The 18,501-nt window shown below is 44.9% G+C and overlaps 1 protein-coding gene across 1 annotated transcript in view; it reads left to right on the plus strand.

The window, feature by feature from the left end:
• Nucleotides 1-18,501, plus strand: part of tkv (serine/threonine receptor kinase thickveins) — a 65,614-nt gene that overhangs the window by 9,216 nt on the left and 37,897 nt on the right. The window contains exons 2-6 of the mRNA XM_050196340.3: nt 1,235-1,419; nt 2,117-2,228; nt 6,361-6,475; nt 13,060-13,204; nt 14,993-15,185. Coding sequence (XP_050052297.1) covers nt 1,235-1,419; nt 2,117-2,228; nt 6,361-6,475; nt 13,060-13,204; nt 14,993-15,185 — 750 coding nt within the window. The remainder of the gene's footprint in view (nt 1-1,234; nt 1,420-2,116; nt 2,229-6,360; nt 6,476-13,059; nt 13,205-14,992; nt 15,186-18,501) is intronic.

The raw sequence follows: 18,501 nt of genomic DNA on the forward strand, positions 1-18,501 counted from the left end.
GCAAGGGAAACCCATACGGGTTCCTTGAAAGAAATGCCTCACAGTTGAAGAAAAATTTGTCCTGGTTCGAGTAGCATATAGGTTTCCTTTGTAGCAATTTGCTACGTTGGGGTGAATGTCTCATTTTCCCGTTATTAAAACTATATAAATATATTAGGGCAACTGACGGTGGTCTGCTCTGGACCACCATCAGTTCCACTTCGCTTCTCGAAGAGTCAGGACATATGTCAAGTAAGCTCCTGAACAACTTTTTGCAATGTGGTGAATGCGGTTTAAATCACGGATACGGGACCTCAAAGAGGTGCGATGTAATGCTAACACATTTCTCTTGTATTTGCTGCTGAATCACCACTCTATTCTTTTTTTGCCTGATGGCATCAGTTTTGGACAGGTTCATAAAGAAGATGCTGTAGATAGTTATTTGTTGCTCAAGAAACAACCTTTTTGGTGTCATTATGGGGTCAACAGCTGCCTAAAAAAGAAAAGAAAGGAGTACAGAAAATTTTCATGTCAGTACTGCTTTAAAGTTAAATGGCATTTCCTGCCTGTTCCTTTTCACTTGTAAAACATTGGTCTATTTATTATACTTGCCCTGTTTCAAGTGTTGGCTACAGGCTTTCAACTTGTAAAGTTCACAGTTGTCCAAGGCAGCAGGTGTACTACTGTGCTCTTATTTGATGTCTGAAGTATATGTGCTCCACGCCTGTGGCTTGGTTTCTCAGTGTCACACTGGGAGTAGCGGTTATTGCGTAATCTAACTTGACCAATACATGTTACTGCTGGTCAAGCCAGTACACTGAAACCTTCACTGCAGCATGGCAAACTGCTGAAAATGTGCAGTGAAAGTGTTATCATGCCATTATGTGCAACTGCACCATTTGGCTGAAGTATTTTGTACATTTGAAGTTTGTTGATGCCATTCATTCATTTGTTCCATCTCGCCAGCTCAGTGCAGTGAAAGTTATTGGTCACTCACACCAGCCAATTGGGAATAAAAACTGGCAGTGTATCTCAGAAAAGGAAGAAAGGTTGCTCATTGTGCACCAGTAGTACTTCTATGAGCCTTCCACATCTAGCACTGGAAGATTGATGTCAAACAATGGATGTGTTCTTCTCCGGGTTGGCTCATGCAACCCATAGATTTCATTACATTACACGGATTTGGCAAGACAGACTGTAGGCACTTTTCTGAGCTTCAAGCCATTTCAACACTTTTTAAATATTTTCATTGCAGGGAGAGCATTAGATTGTTACTGTCTCGGGAGCTGCCCTGATGGTTCCTACAATGGCACATGTTCTGCACCACCGGAAAGTGATTGCTTCAGTGCTGTTGAGGAAGTCTTGAATCCAGAGACAGGACTGTTGGAACCTGAGCGAACTTATGGGTGCTTGCCTGCGGAAGAAAGCAGCCTACTGTGGGTGTGTGGATTTGCCATTAATGATCTTTCCTGTTTTTATGTGTCCAGAAATAAGTGAGTTCTTTTTTGTTATTGGGTAGCTTTTTAGTTAAATTTGGCAGCTACAAAAGCCTAAGAGCACAAGAGAAAGTATAAATCGCTTTTGGTGACGGTTGGTTATTGTGTGGAAAAAAATTATAATGAAGGCAGCACAAACAGGCACTGAAGATAGATACTTGCACGTAACTCTGCTTTTGCTTGTGTTATGAATTGTTGCAAAGAAATCAAAGTTCAACAGCCTTTTAAATTGATTTGTATACAAATAGAATATATTTCAAACTCAGCAGGCTGTTTTATTGTATTGAAGTGCAGTATCTGGATAATATTGACACGTCAATTTCTAGCTCTCTTCGACACCAGCTTTAGTTGACTATTTCCATACAGTGTGCTTTTATTTTTTACTTTTTTCAGCAATGTATAATTGTACTGTCGCATTGTAACTAAGAAGGAGTGAATGGTAAGGCAGAAGTGTTTTTCACAAAGTCACACATTGAAACTGAAATTGTAAAGGAAAGAGAGATATTGGGTCATCACTAGACGAACTATTAACTATTTGCACAGTAGTCTTCAAGTAGACCTATCCATACTCCCACAAAAGGACACTTTGGCTTTATTTTTGAAGCATTTGTAGATTGATCTTTCTTCATCCTTTCTTTCAGTGCAAGGCTCATCTTGTCCCACACAAAGTGCCGAAATCGATTGCTTGCTGCAGGAGTGGTGACCTCTGTAATAAGTACCTGAAGCCTGTGTACCGTATTGGGGTTGAGGATGGTTAGTACAACTTGCATTCTCCATGTGCTATTGTGTAGCAAATGCAAGCCTTCGTTTAACTTTCTGAGACCCATAGACATCTCAGGGACAAAATAGCTTTTGAAGTCTCTTCTTATTGCCAACTTGTGTTTTACAAACTCAAAAAACCAATTTTTTGTTTAACTATTATGGTTAGATGTCAACAGCACTGTTTGAATGCTTGTGGACAAAGTAACTCTCTCCTTGTGTTTCTTATGGGGAAGCCACTTTGCCTGAACACTGAGATGAAGATATAACATTGTGTGGTAGGTTGCCGTGTTGCTGCATTCAAGATTTGTAATGTGATCTCAACTCAGAGTACTTGAAATGCACCTCACATTTGCTTCTTGTCTGTTACGACACAATGATCCTGATGAAACTAGCGTCAATTTTCTCAAAAAGCTGACAGCAAGAATACTATTGAACCACTTCCATACAGGTCTGTGTGCTTCATAGCCAAAATGACTATATTATATAATCGCTTCTGAGTTAATTTTGGAAAAGATTGGAGGCAATGTACAATATCATGTCCAAAGGGTCCTGAGAGGTTAAAGGGATGCTGGAACTTGTCTGATGACCACGTTCAATGTAATGACAGAGGTGGCCCTCGTTGACATTTGTGCTAAGCACTCTGCATAACCTGTACAGAATGAGAACATTACCAGGACTGCACGCCTTGCTGGCTCAACGGCTATGGCGTTCTGCTGCTGAGCTTGAGGTCATAGGTTGGATTCTCAGTCGCAGTGGCCCCATTTTGATGGGGGCTAAATGCCAAATACGGCCGTATACATAGATTTAGGGGCCTGTTGAAGAAACTCAGATGGTCAAAATTATTGTTAAGCTCTCCACCAGTGTGTCCCTCATGAGTGAAATATTGATTATTCAGGCAGTTCAAGCCATTTCTTTGCCAAGGTGTATCCTCAAGGCATTTGTGCACACACATGCACATACTTGGAGAAGCCTGATAAACATGTGCAAAAAGCACATTATGCCTTAGTCTTCTCATTGAGGGTGCCATTGCTGCTTTAAGTTCAGGACCCATGGCTAGGCACAAATGCTAAACCCTTTAGAATTAAACAGTTACAGGAGGATATATAGCACACTCGTTCAAACTATCCAGAAGTAGAGAACAGTTGTTGGCACAGTAGGACATGCTGCCTGGTGGATCGAACATTGGCATAATTGATACAACAAATTTTAATTACAGTTGAGCTCCACGAAACGAAAGCTAGAGGTAACGAAATTCTCACAACAAAATATTTTCATATCCTCAATGAATGACCATAGCATTCAATGCATTTCGTATCTCTACAATAAAACGTTGCTAAACTGCATTTCCACATTAACAAAGTCTGGCAGTACATTAGACCTCATATTATATACCTGTATAACAATGCTAACAGGGCGCGAAAAATGCTGAGATGCATTTACTCCCCACTTAAATTGCATAAAATGCCATCACCGCATGCTGGTGAGTCTGCTGCCATTTTTGTTTAGAAAAGACCAAAGCTCCGGAAGCCATCGCGTTGCATCAGAAACCCATCATGGCCACCATCGAGTTTGTTGATCACCCGTTTCAAATGGCACAGCCACATGTATTTACCGACATGTGACCATGGTTTTTGCGTACCTAGCGTAGTGCATAACTGCACCTCGGTGAGAAAAATGCAGCAAACAAAAAAAATCCACATCCCACCGACATGGGCTCATTTACGGTGCTTGAGATAGCAGTCGTAGTGTGGGCTGCCATGCCTCCAGCCGTGGTAGAGTGATCGTCTGAGAATGTGCATCTCCGGTTTCAAAAATGCTGGTTTTGGTACCACCCACAGACATTGCGTTCGGATTTGGTGATGCTGGACATATATCTTCATGAAGCGGTCATATTCCCAGTTGATTGCTTTCGGGGATGTGAGACACAATCACTTCCGCACTTGGCACTGGATGCGTAGGCGTCTACGGGCGACAGTGTGTGCTGGAGGAATGTTGTTGCACCATGTCTGGTGCCAGGTTACATGAAATGTCATGAATGTGATTGCAATTTCAAAAGCAATCAACTGAGAAAACTGCTTGATGGCAGCGCTTCCATCACTGACCGAAGCATGGGACATACTTTGGGATGTCGGCAGTGTGGTTCTGTATTCTTAAGCAAGGCTTGCCAAAGTAGGCTAATGGAATTTTGACATTAAATTTGCATTTTGCAACGCATTCACTGTTTTTGCTGTTGCATTTTGCAATAACGAAATTCTCTCGAAATAGAATTTTTTTTGCTTTCCTGTTGTTGATCCTGTTATTGAGGGGTTTCAACTGTACTCATAATTTCTTTGATGTGGCAGGCTTTCTTAATTAATTAATTAAAAGGAAGCATTGTTTGGACAATATACCTTCAGTCTCGACTTCATTCTCTTGAGTTTGACTGAAGTTGTTTCTTAGGACCTTTAAACAGACAAGCAACAGTAATTTACGAGCCCTGTATTTTGGACTACAGCAAAATGCTATTTTGAAAACAAACTAATGACACAGCTGTACTTTTGCAGGCGCCATGATAAATCTTTTCGATCTGTAATCTCGCTCTTGCTGTGTGTTTTGAGCCAGCTGCGACAACTTAGTGGCTATAATGTATGTTTTCTGAGCTTAAAGTGGCAGGTTTCCCAGTGCTAGCAGCCACATTCAATCAAGGACAAAATTCAAAGTGACGTCTACTGAAATATTGGTTCATGTTAAGAACCTATTTTCATCCAAATTCTTCCTGTAATCATCTATCCCAAATTTATCTAGAGCACTTCACAATGGATTATTTATTTATTTATTTACTTATTTGTGATACCCTCAAGGTACATACCGTATTTACTCAATTCTAAGCACCCCCTTTTTTTCATGATCGCGATGCCCAAAGTGAGGGGGGTGCTTAAGATTAGAAAAATCTAGAATGACCCCCCCCCCCCCGCCCCCCCCGCCCCTCCTTCTTTTCGCTGCGACATCACGACGAGATGGGTGCGAGAAATAACATTTTATTTTGCAAACATCCAAAAGAAAAATCGGTGAAGACAGTGAACCCACCGCTTTTGTCGGATGCTCAGTCACTATCACTGCCGCTCACGAGTCCGCGCGGCTCTGCAGTCCGGCTGTGCGGCAAAATTGCGCCGCGGACGCCGTTCCACCTCGGGACTCCGACGGCTCCGGCTCGATGACAGAGCGAGCAAGCGCGCTTGGCGGCGTTGGCTGCGCGCTCTTCCTAACAAATAGGGGGGTGCTTAGATTCGCATGCAAAATTTTTTTCCCAATTTTTTCGCGAAACTTGAGGGGGGTGCTTAGAATCGTGAAAATACGGTAGTTGTACATTGCAAATGGTCTCATAAATAAATAAGAAGTTAGTTTACATTATGATATTGTGCATTACTCCAACCTGCTAGGTAAAAGACAGAAATGTTTGTTTTGCCATTATTGCACACCTGTAACTTTCAATTGCATTAGAAGATCTCGCAAATGAATCGACATGCATTTGGACACTGGAAACATACAAAACCTGAAAGCCATGGCAATATTAAGCCACCTAATGAGGGAGGGCTGCACCCGCTTCACTTCTATTGCTTCCAAGACTAGCAATGCAGCATGATATGTCCATGGCATGCCACTTGGGTGTTGCAGGGCACGGAGGTGTCATTGGATGTCAGCACCATGCATCTAAATAAATGTTGACTGGGAATGAGCATAATAGTTTGCGAGTGTAAATAAAAATAAATTGCATATGGGCGCAACTGTTAATTTGTTAGACTAAATCTGTGGCATCCACAAAAAGTATGTAATAACATTGTGTGTACATATGCTTGTAGGGATAAATAGCATCATAAATGCTTTGCTTCTCTCGGTGTTGCTAAGTCTGCTTTGTCAGTTCTGCAGTCACATGCTGAATACCATCATTATTAAAGTCGCAGTCATTTCTCTAACTTCTAGGTTTGGAAGCTACTGGTTGTTGTGTTCATGCCTGTTATTTCTAAATTCCTGGTTAAAACAGCCCCTACAACAAGAAGTTTTCTAGCTGTTTAGACCTAAAAAATGGCGTGTGTATCTTAATTTGCCCTGCCAGGGTCGTATAAATCCAACATTTCTTTTGCAGAGTATGGACCTACTGTGTATCTGTACAAGGACACTTATCTTCAGATTGTCATCTTCATTGCTGTCCTGGGTGTTGTGCTGTGCCTAGGCTTGATTGGCTACATATTCTATACAAGGTAGGGTGTTCATTTGTGGGGTAATGGCATGCGCTAGTCTTAAGTTTTCTACTGTATTTGCTTCATTAGTTGTCAGGCTTTAGGTAAGTCGAATATACTTCCTTATGCATAATGTTGGTCTATATCTAGAGTTCAGTGTAGACAAGTACAATAAGTTATTAGGCTAGTACTGTACCTTCAAAGGTCTGCTTCCAAGTACTTTCAGAGGTAATTTTGAAAAGGCTCATCGTGTCTGCTCACTGGCCGAGAATAGACGTTTGTAATTGAGTCCATGTAACGCTGTGGTTGCTTAAAAGGTTAGTTTACATTATGATAGTGTGCATTACTCCAGCCTGCTAGGTAAAAGAAAAATGTTGGTTTTGCCATTATTGCACACCTGCAACTGTCAGTTGTGTTAAAGAAAACTTGATATTAATTTTTTTGTTCAGTCCTTTATGATGATTTCAAAGGTTCCTGTCGGTAGTGCATCCCTACATGAGAACATTAAAAGCCCTCGAAGTCTCTTGCCAGTAACTTCTTTTTTTTCACTCACTTCAGCTGGCATCAAGTATGAGAGCTCATAAAGGATAACTGAGATATGCAAGTTTCTTGGAGCCTGTCTGGCAAAAAAATGCTTACTTACATCATTTGAGACATGCAACTTCGTTAAGGTCTGAAAGGTGATTATATCAGGTGCACCATGGAAATAACAATGATGAACAAAGAAGCAGCAACGTGTTACCACATGCATGTTGTGGAGTCCTGTGTTCACTTAAGGATCTAAGTATGTGCGGTTAAACCTTGATATAATGAACTTCAATATAACGAAATTCTCGATATAACGAAGTATTTAACTTTTCATGACCTCTTGTCCATGGAACACCATGTATTTAGAACCTCAGTATAACAAAGTATGTTTGCACGCAATTTCAATATGGCGAAATTCCACTGCCATCGCAAAGGAATGCCAAGATAATAAATTGGAACTTCCGTGGACACAGATAGCCACATTGAATTACAAGCAGCTGCTTGTAAACGCACCTCTCAAATTGCGCGCCGCGCGACAAGAGTGATTACCAAAATGGAGCTGCTTCATGTTCCGTATACGTAAAGTCCAAATGCGATAAAATCCTATCGTGCCCTGTGCACTGTGTGCTTTAGGTGCGAGTGAAAGTGTGCAAGGGTGAGACAAGAAAGATGGTGACTTCACGAGTGCCGCCTTCGCACGTGAGCGTTAGGGAAAGGGGGCAGGGGAGCTAGCTTGCAGTAACACGATCAAGTGTGCACGAAGGGGTGAGGTAAGTTGGCGCGTGTCTCGGCTGTGGCTGAGCATGGCTGTAAGCGCGGCTGAATACATACGCAGCTGCGCACCATGCTTTAGAGGTAAAGTCGCATGTGCAAAGAGTGGGTGTACCGAGACAGCTTGGCATCATGTAAGCTGTCTTCCTGCATGTTTAATGCTGGAGGTTGCGTAATCCTAAGTATCGGTGACCCGTTAGAGCCAGGGGCAGACAAATCGTTCACTCTCAGTTGCCGGTGCTTTTCTTGATAGCGTCGTCCCAGTGCGGGCGACATTATCAGCCGTGGGGGCCTAGTGTACGCAAAAGCGTGGATGGCTTCGCTTAATTCGTACCACTGATGTAAAGATGTCATCGACATGGCATGAAACCATATCATTTGTTGCTGACTGCCAAATTCATCAAAATGAATTGCATTCTCATTCAAATTTGCTTTTTTCGATAGCCCGATAATTTGGAAAACTTTGCAGCCAAAATTGATTGGCGACTGTGCTTCTTTGCATAAAAGGCCGAATTCAATACAATGAAATTTCGGTATAATGAAGCAAATGGCCAATTTTACCGACTTCGTTATATTGAGGTTTAACTGTAATACTACAGCACCGCACTTCTTTCTGAAAGGAACCCAAGCATGGCGATATTGGCCAAATATTAAATTGATTTGTTTATTAAATTGAGACTTATATGTACGCTGCTTAAAGCAGGCATGCTTATTTAATGACTGGAAATTTGGGCATGACTGATCACCATGCCTTTGCTCAGGAACTGGTGTGTCTGTACATTAACCACAGTTCTCCAGCGCCAGAATCAATTGCGAAAGACTCCACTTGCACCGGTCTTTCTTCCCGTACTACAACAACTGTTCTTATACATTACAGTATTGAACAAACGAAAATTCACTGACTTCAAATAGTGAATTTTTGAACTGTACACAAATAGCACTGACTCGGAAAAGGGCCAAGCAGGTCAAGGCCTACACGAAAGAACGGTTCAGAGGGAACTTCAATTGGATGGAGTCGTCCGACAGGTGCCAGGGGAGGTTTCTACCGGTGCTGACACAATTAGCAAGTTACGACATAATGACTCACAGAGCGGTAGAGACCCGGCCAGAAGAACCAGCGTCGTATGCGGTTGTATGTACGCAAAACTCCAAGGTGTCCCGCCGTCGGTGCATCGTGAAGTTGTTCGAGAACAACGGATCGCAGATGACGAGAAAGGACAAAGAGCAACTCGGGGCCGTCAGGGTTGATATTGTGGCGCCAGAGGATGCCGTCATGCAGCACGAACATGCGGCACGTGCCACTGGTGCTGCCAGATTGTACTCCGGCGATGATGGCCTGTAAGGATGCGTCGCGTTGTTGTTCAGCGCGCATGTAGGTCATGTCAGTCAAAGCCATCACGCAGGTCACCGGATCATGCGCAACAGGATCGGTAGGATCCACAGGGTGACGCCAGAGGCAGTCAGCATCCTTGTGGAGGCTTCCAGTCTTGTAATGGACACTAAATGAAAATTCCTGGAGCCGCAAAGCACAGCGACCAAGCTGTCCAGTCGGGTCCCGTAGGGAAGACAGCCAACAGAGTGCGTGGTGGTCTGTGACGAGCGAAAACGTGCTGCCATACAAATATGGCCGGAACTTGGCGACAGCCCAAACTAAAGCCAAGCACTCTCGCTCGGTGATGGAGTAATTTCTCTAGGCAGGTGACAGCAGGCGGCTGGCATAAGCTATCACGCACTCGGTACCATTCTGTTGGGCGAGAACAGCGCCGATGCCATAGCCACTTGCGTCAGTGTGGACTTCGGTCGGTGCAGACGGATCAAAGTGGGCAAGTATGGGAGGGGTGGTCAGAAACTTGATGAGAGCGGCGAACACGTGAGCCTGCTCCGGGCCTCATGAGAATGGCGTGTTCTTCTTTAGACCATCTGTCAAAAGCCGAGCAACGTCGGCGAAGTTTTTGACGAAACGGCGAAAGTAAGAACACAGGCCGACGAAGCAGCGCATGTCAGAAGCAAAACTTGGCACAGGGAAACTGCATACGGCGCAAACTTTTTCCGGATCTGGTTGGACACCGGATGCGTCAATGAGGTGTCGCAACACGGTGATCTGACGGTGCCCGAATGGACACTTCGTGGAGTTAAGTTGAAGGCGGGCTTTTCGGAAGACCGCAAGAATTGCAGTGAGTCGGGTAAGGTGGCTGCCGATTGTGGGAGAAAAAACTAACGTCGTCAAGGTAACAAAGACAGGTGGTCCATTTGTAGCCCCGCAGAAGAGAGTCCATCATAGGGTAAATGTCGCAGGAGCATTGCATAGGCCAAAGGGCATGACTTTGAACTGATATAAGCCATCCGGTGTGAAGAAGGCCGTCTTCTCGCGGTCCATTTCATCAACGGAAATCTGCCAGTAGCCAGATTGAAGATCGATGGACGAGAAGTATTTAGCTTCATGCAAGCAGTCCAAGGCGTCATTGATGCGTGGTAGTGGGTAGACGTGTTTTTGCGTGATCTTGTTTAAGTGGCGATAATCGACGCAAAAATGCCAGGTACCATCTTTCTTTTTCACAAGGACGACAGGCGAAGCCCAAGGGCTGGCTGACGCTTGATGACCCCTTTGCGGAGCATTTCGTCCACTTCTTATTGGGTGACTCTACATTCAGCATGCGATACACGATAGGGACGCCGATGAATAGGATTCGTGTCTCCAGTGTTTATATGGTGGTGAACAACAGATGTTTGGCCTAAGGGCCTGTCGCTGAAATCAAAGATTTCACTGTACGATTCAAGCAGGGGTCGTATGTCCGTAGCCTGTGCAGAGGTGAGTACAGGTGGAATCATTTTCGTGAAGTCATCCATTAAGGAACTAGAGCTGTCAGCTGCAATTGGCGCTAATAAGCCACTCTCGGCATTCAGACTCTCAATGTCAAATTTGCAACCACTAGAAACGCTGGCCAAGAACATGCCAGCTGGAATCACTTGAGGGCACAGGCTGAAATTCAGAAGCGGTAGAATGACGTCGTTATTAGTATCCGTGACCAGCTTATGCGGAACAGCAACATTTTGGTTCAAAAGCACGTCGATGATGGGGTGAACCACATATTCACCGTCGGGAACCTATGGCTGGGCAGTCAAAGTGACGTAAGTAACTGCCTCGGGTGACAGACACACGTCTTGAAGCGAACACAAGTGCGGTGGGGCGGTACTCAGAGCATCAGCGAGTTGAGGCAGTTCCTTTTAAACTTTTGTGTTCTAACTGAAGAATGCCAGTCGCGCAGTCGATGAGAGCAGAATGAGTGGATAAAAAGTCCAATCCAAGGATAACGTCGTGAGAGAATTTGACGATCACAGCAAAGAGAAGTAGGGCGGCCGGCTATAATTAAATGCGCAGTACACATTCCAGGAACAACCAGCACGCCGCCGTCGGCCACATGAAGCACTTGGGCAGCTGCTGGGGTGAGGACCTTCTCTAAACATCTACGTAGGCTAGCACTCATCACAGATACGTGGGCTCCAGTGTCGACGAGTGCTTAGACAGGTCGCCGTCTATTTTAACGTCTATGACACTTCTTCTTGTGGGCACAGACAGAGGATTGGCTGCGGTAGTAGGCAATGCAGCACCACCTCCGAGGGCTGCATTTCTTAGTTTTCTGGAAGGGTGCGGCCAAACGCCACAGGGGATGAAAGGCGACGTGGCTGCAGCGAACGGGTAGCTGGACAACGTGTTTGCGGTGAACGAGACTGGTGTTCGCGCGGCGATGGTGAGCAACTGTACCATGTGTTCCTAGCAGAGTTGTCGGTGCTGTTAGACTTGGCGGTGGGCGAAACATTGCGGGCATTTGCATCAAAACGGCTCAGGTTGATCGGCGTGCGAGGTGTTGAGGGCCACGAGTTGTGACAGTGTCGGGTGACATGACCAATGCGGTGACAGATGAAACATATTGGCTGGTCGTTCACAGTCCTCCACTCAATCAGGTTGTGATAACGCGGAGAGAAGTGTCTGGGTGGAGTGAAAAGTAGAAGGCCGTTCGTTAGCTCTGGGATTGGTGACAGTACATACAGAATGTAAACCAATGTTTTCAAGTTCCTGGCGAACGATGGCTTGTACGAGAAGAATGGAAAAAGTGGTAGCATCAGGGCTACGCGAACAGAAAGCTGCGGGCACCATCGCATCCAGTTCACGTCGAACGATTCGTACCACGTCCTCTGATGGCAATGCTTGCTGCTGTGCAGGTTGATCTTCACACATCGACGTCGCGGCAGTATTGGGGAGTCTGGCGAATGGGTGCAAGACACGTCGGCTTTTGGGCTGCTCGAATTGTCGGCACTCTTTAATGATAGCATCAACTGTAGAGCAGCTTTTGCACATTAGCAGATTAAAGGCGTCGTCAGCAATGCCCTTCAGCATGTGCCTGACCTTCTCAGCTTCTGTCATGTCATGATCAGCTTTATGACAAAGTGCTAGCACGTCCTGGATGTACGAGACATAGGACTCCGTGGGGGATTGGGCACGGGAGGCCAGTTCTTGCTTTGCAGCAATTTTATGGCTGGCTGGTTTGCCAAACAACTCTGTCAACTTCTCTTTGCATTGGCCCCAGCTGGTTAGCTCCTCTTCGTGGTTTTCGTACCACAGCTTTGCCGTGCCTTTTAGGTAGTACAACAGGTTAGCTAGCATTAGTGTTGGGTCCCATCTGTCGATTCCACTCATGCGTTCGTACATAGCCACACACTCTTCGACGTCGGCGCCATCGGTGCCGCAGAGAGTTCCAGGATCCTTGGGTTGCACAACCACAACGCAAGGTGACAGTGACGTAGCTGGCGACGGTGACGTTGATCCCGCGTGCTAACAGTCATTCATGGTGCGAACGGTGATGCGATGTCCACTGCGGAGCTCCGTTTCCAGCCGTGGCACCCCGCACCTCCCACCAATATGTTACGGGGATGTTGCGAGTATAGAAAGACTATATATATATATATATATATATATATATATATATATATATATATATATATATATATATATATACATACATACATACATACATACATACACACACACACAGGATGAGTCAGAGTAGTTAAGATGGCTGACCACCAACAACACGCAGCAGCCAGCGTCTACGATCTTCTTCTTCCTCTCTTCTATCATCCTTCCATAACAATATGAAAGTTTACCTAATTAGGAGCTTGCAGGTCATCTAAAGCTGATCCATATAGGGTCTTCTTAGTGCAGCTCCCCACCTGCTAGATTGTTCTACACTTTTTTGGTTTTGGTGATGGGGGTTATTTGCTTACAAGCTTTTTTTTTTTTTCCCCAGACACAAAAAGGCACTGGAGAGTCGCAGCTTTTTTGCATCGGGGTGCCGTGAGCCTTTTCTTCCCATTGAAGAGGGTGGGCCTTGCCTCAAAGAACTTATTGAGCACTCCATCACTTCTGGCAGTGGATCAGGTTTGCCTCAGCTGGTAAGTGCAGTGCTTACAAAAGTGGGTGTTACTGGTTTTGTGTAAAAAAAAAGAAAAATGAAACAATGGAATGTGTTGAGGCCCTTGGTTCTAGTGGGACATGGGCCTTCGACCAAAATTCGAGCAAAAATTTTATTCTTCGAGGTATGGTGCTGAAAACTTGTATACAGTGAAACCCCGTTCATACGTTTTTCACCGGACCGAGGAAAAAAAACGTAACAGCCGGGAAAACGCAACAGTGAGGAAAGCTCCGAAAATGAATGAAAAAAGTGCAGCTTCAACTATAGACTATTTCCACAAAAAAGTCTAGAATGGTGGCTTGCCGTTTCTTTCGCTTGCTAGAAATCACCACACGTTTCTCAATAGCCTGGAAGGCCGCATTGCTGTCAGGGTCGCTGTGAGGTGCGACGTACCTGCGGATAAGGTCCAGAGCCGCGACGGCTTCTCCAAAGCTAGGATTTGGCAACTCCCTGGCATCATGCGGCTCGTGCTCCTCGTCGTCACAGCGCCACGGCAATGGCAACGGATGAAGGAATATCCGCGGGAAATGTTGCCCTCTTTGGCGTAATCATGCTAACGTGCTAACGATTGTTTAGTATTGCTGTGGAGCGCGCGCGTCCGAGCAGCCCGGTTGCGCGCAGCGCGGCGTGGTTTCGTGAGAAATGTAAACAAGAGAGGAGAGCTGGGTGATAGGCGGAGCAACGCCATGAGCAACGCCAACTTCCGGCTTCCCTTTAGCTATAGCTTCACAAAGAGTGACGTCAGGGCCTCTCCCGAGTTTCCTTCCTCCGTGAGTCGACCCGTCCAACAAACCATGCGGTGACCGTAATCACAGTGATGATAGTGAGATCATTTTTCACGAATGGCCACCTAGTGGCGGCCTCACGAACTGGCGTGCGGCTTTTTGCAGCCAGTTCCATAGCCAAGCCCGGTCAAAACTCGTCAAAAGCCAAAATGGCGGTTGGAGTGCGTTGCCTACTTTAGCCCAGGCGGGTTCGGGTTGCGATGCATCATGCGGGAACGTTTTCACAGCTACTACGTAACAGCGGGGTTCCTTATACGTTGGATCCTATGGAAGCTATGCCGGGACCGGATGAAAACGACGTAGCAGCCAGGAAAATGCAGCAGTGAGGAACGTAACAGCGGGGTTCTACTGTATAATGTGTATTGTAATGTGCTTATTTCGAAAATGAGGACCATTGTTGTTTATTTCCTTTTGTTTTAATTTTAGGCAAGCTTCCTTAATCAATCTTTTGCAAATATTTGCAAAATATTAGTACCTCAGATTTTGCTAAACAGGATATCAATGACTTCTGTATGATTCAATGAGCGTTGTAAGACCAACATTATTGATCTGCCTTACCTAGAACAAGAGTTGCAATATTTTGAAGTTGGAAACTCGAGTGCTCTTCTAATGCCTAACTCTTTGAAATTAAAACCTGGACAAAAGATAATAAAGGTCAGTGTACTTGTTGTGGGGCTGGTGCGCGGAAGGAACAATACCTTGGTCACGAGTGCAACATAAAGCTAAAAAATCCTTTTAAACTTTTGTGTGTTTTGTTGAGTGAGTGGTCATATTTCAATTGTACTATTGCATACATTGCTGTCTAGGGAAGTCTTTTAACTAATTAAATAATTTTTCTGTTCATTTCTAGCTTCATTTAACCAGAGACATTTGTGTTGCCACATTGACTTGTTCAATTATTTCGCTTTTCATAATTTACACATGCTATCTGTAGTATAAATGTGCTATGGCCACTAGACCTTCATATCTTTTTGACAATGCAGGTTCAACGGACCATTGCAAGGCAAATACAAATGGTTGATATCATTGGAAAAGGACGCTATGGTGAAGTCTGGAAAGCTCATTGGCGAGGAGAATATGTTGCTGTCAAGGTGTTCTTTACAACGGATGAGGCGAGCTGGCTACGAGAAACTGACATTTACCAGACCATGCTTCTGCGCCATGACAATATCCTTGGTTAGTGCTCATGTACTGTTTGCACATTTAATTTAAAGGGCCCCTGAAACGTTCGGACAAATTTCGTAGACGCGTAGGGTACTGCTAAAGTTAATCATTTGCACCACAATTTGTGTGGAGCGCCTCATATTAATAGATTACAAATTACCCTCCTCCATAGCCATCCATGCAATTTCTCCTCAACTCATTTGCCGAGTGATTGGGACTAAGCTCCGCCTTCATTGGCTCTGCGTCATGATGACACATCGTGTCGCCTACTTCCGGTTCTCTAGGAGCGCGCGCGCGAAGCCTCTCCAATCACTTCACCAGCTGCTTGGCAGTCGACTCCAAGCCACCCAAGTGAGAGCTATTGAAGCAGCGTGCGTTGCGAGCATTCTGTCGCTGCGCCGAATGTGTCTGGTGTTCCGGTAACCACAGGCGAGCTGGGCGTTTCGACGGATGAGTGGAGGCATAAACTCAAGCTGATAAAGGAACTTTAGCGTAGACGTACGTGAGCGGCTTGATCAGTCTGCACGGTCCAGCCACCTCTTGGCGCAGAGCTTAACCAGCCAAAGAGCTAATATTGCTCTAACCAAGTGTAAAACATTTTAAACATTTACAAAAACAATGTATTAACAAATGCACTCCTGCGAAAAATTTACACCAACAGTAAAGAAGAATATAAAGTGAAACCTCGTTAAACCATAGTTGGCCGGAGCTCGGAAAAAGTACGTACTAAACGGTAGTACTGCTTAACCGAAATAGCATGAAATCGCCCACTTACCTGTCAAAAACGAAACTCGGAGAGACTGCGATGAAAGGGGAAAAACGTGCAGTATTTATTTACTTCGCGCGACAAACGTGTTATTTTCGTTTGATGCCGTGGCGGCCTCGCAACGACGACAGCGGCCTCAAACTTGCTGAAGATGTGAGCTTGCTTTTCAGCCAGCCCCCTCTGCTCAGCGAAGACTCGCATGGCAAATTCCTTGTTGGCGTTGCATATTCTCCGTGAACAGGCGCGGTAGCATTGCAGAAGTTGCGCGGCACCTTTTCATTGTGGGTGCTGTTCTCAGCGCGACGATTGCATTCATGAGGCTGACGTAACGCGCAGCTTCTGCCACTGTTGGGCCTGAATCGCCCGTGCTGTCACTTTCCGTGTCATCCTTATCACTGTCGCCAGGCGACACTTTGGCAAAAACAGAGGCAACGATGGCAAAAAGTCGAACCTCGTAGCCGACATCTCTTCGTGGTCACACCAGCGCTGGCGAGCAACTTCGCATTCCAAATGCCACACACCGTAGTGAACAGTCGACCCATGATGCGTGCCAGCGCCGACTTTTCGTGTAACGTTCGATAGCATGAATGATATCAAATTTTTCTTCTAATGCTGAGCACCCGGCGTCTTCTTTATCCGAGTTTCGGCATGACACGAGTTTTCGCTTGCACGATGCCACAACGCTCTCTGGCACAGCGCCGAAATGATGTTGATGTTGATGCGGCTTCATGCGCAAACGCACAGGGCGCTTGGAGGCCGTTGTGCTGACCTCTGAGACTTGTTGTTCTGCCGGGCCACCCGATGGAGATGACGCACCGCCGTGTTTGTGTGACGAAAAGTGGAAACACTACGTGTTAACCGATACGTACGCAGTAAGCTGGTACGGTTTATGTGGATACAAAACACATTATGTTCAATGGTCGCTGAGTCGGGGATTTGACTTTACTACTTTTAAAACGAAACTACTGTTTAAGCGGGTACGGTTTAACGAGGTTTTACTGTACTTCGTTACTGCTACTGTGTTTCGTTGAGTTCTGTGCCACCAGGTTTCTGCACCGTGCAGACCATTCACGTTTGTGCTTCTGCTCATCCCATGAAACAACACAGTCAAACGGCCAGGCCCTGTCGCCTTGCACTTGCGTTTACCTGAATACTGGACTCTCGAAATGCTATTGTGATAGTAATCCACCGTTGTAAAGTGACGGGAGCAAACACTCAAATCCTAGGCGCCGATTGGATAGCGACAGTCCGATGCGCTGCAGCCACTCAGCTCGTCTGCTGCCTTGTAGAGGGACACGCACGATGCCGCAGCTTGACATATTGCCAGTCGTTACGTTTGCAGCCCACAACGCTACAAAGGCAAATCATGGTGCTCGCGAAAAGACTGACCGACACTGACCGCAGAGCTCTCGCCAAATTGGAGCACGTTGTAACACAAGCAGTTGATGCTTGCTGTGTTCCAGAAGTGCCGAAGTGTAGTGAGGAATTGTTCTTGTGCATTCTCTTTCTGTTACTTTCTTTTTATAGAGACAAATTAACGAACATTCCAACTGTTACAAACAACATTTGTTCACCATAAAGTTGTAAAAATGATCAATGATGCAGCCCTGGGCAGCCAATTGGATGGCTCGCCCTACTTTATTTATTTATTTATTTATTTATTTATTTATTTATTTATTTATTTATTTATTTCAAATACCCTCATGGCCCTGCGGGCATTATTGAGGGGAGTGGAACAAGACATACAATAACACAGATAACAAGAAATGGAAATACATTCATGGGTCACAGCATTACATATATATAGCTCACTGCACTGAGTTTTATAGATTTCACAGATTCACAGATTTCAGCAATTGTGCACATTCACGGAAAGCTAAAAAACTAGAAAAGAAAACAAGTACTAACAAGGCAAACTAGAAATCCACCCACGTAGGTGGGTGGAAAGAACAAAGTGTTTTTCAAAACAGGATTCAGATTGTAGATCTTAAAAAAAAGACATTTTTCTGCGCAATGAAAGTAATGGTAGTGACAGAGTGTTTTTCGTTAGTGTGACACTTGATGTGCGGTCATAGTTGTGGAGGATAAGATGAGCGGCACGGTTCTGAACAGCTTCCAACACAGATATAAGTGACTTGGCTTGAGGGTCCCATATCGACGCGGCGTATTCAAGCTTTGAACGAACCAATGTTTTATAAAGAAGGAGTTTGACTGAAATGGGTGCATTAGAAAAGTTTCTTTTTATGTATGCAGTTCGCGTTTCCAGTAATGTAGGTGATATGCTGGTTCCAGGATAAATTTGATGTCAGATGTACGCTGAGGTACTTATACAAGGTAACCGGGACTAACGAAGCATTGTTGATGCTGTAAGAGGCTGGTGGTGAGACGCCTTGACGTGAAAAGTGCATGGATTTGCATTTTGATGAGTTTAAAACCATTCTCCATTTAGTACACCAGTCAGTAACGCAGTTAAAATCTGCTTGCAATAAGTAGACATCATTAGCGTTTTTAATTTCACGGTATAATATGCAATCATCTGCAAAGAGTTTGATAGAAGATTTT

This window comes from Dermacentor andersoni, chromosome 1 (assembly GCF_023375885.2).
Source record: "Dermacentor andersoni chromosome 1, qqDerAnde1_hic_scaffold, whole genome shotgun sequence".
Taxonomy (NCBI): domain Eukaryota; kingdom Metazoa; phylum Arthropoda; class Arachnida; order Ixodida; family Ixodidae; genus Dermacentor; species Dermacentor andersoni.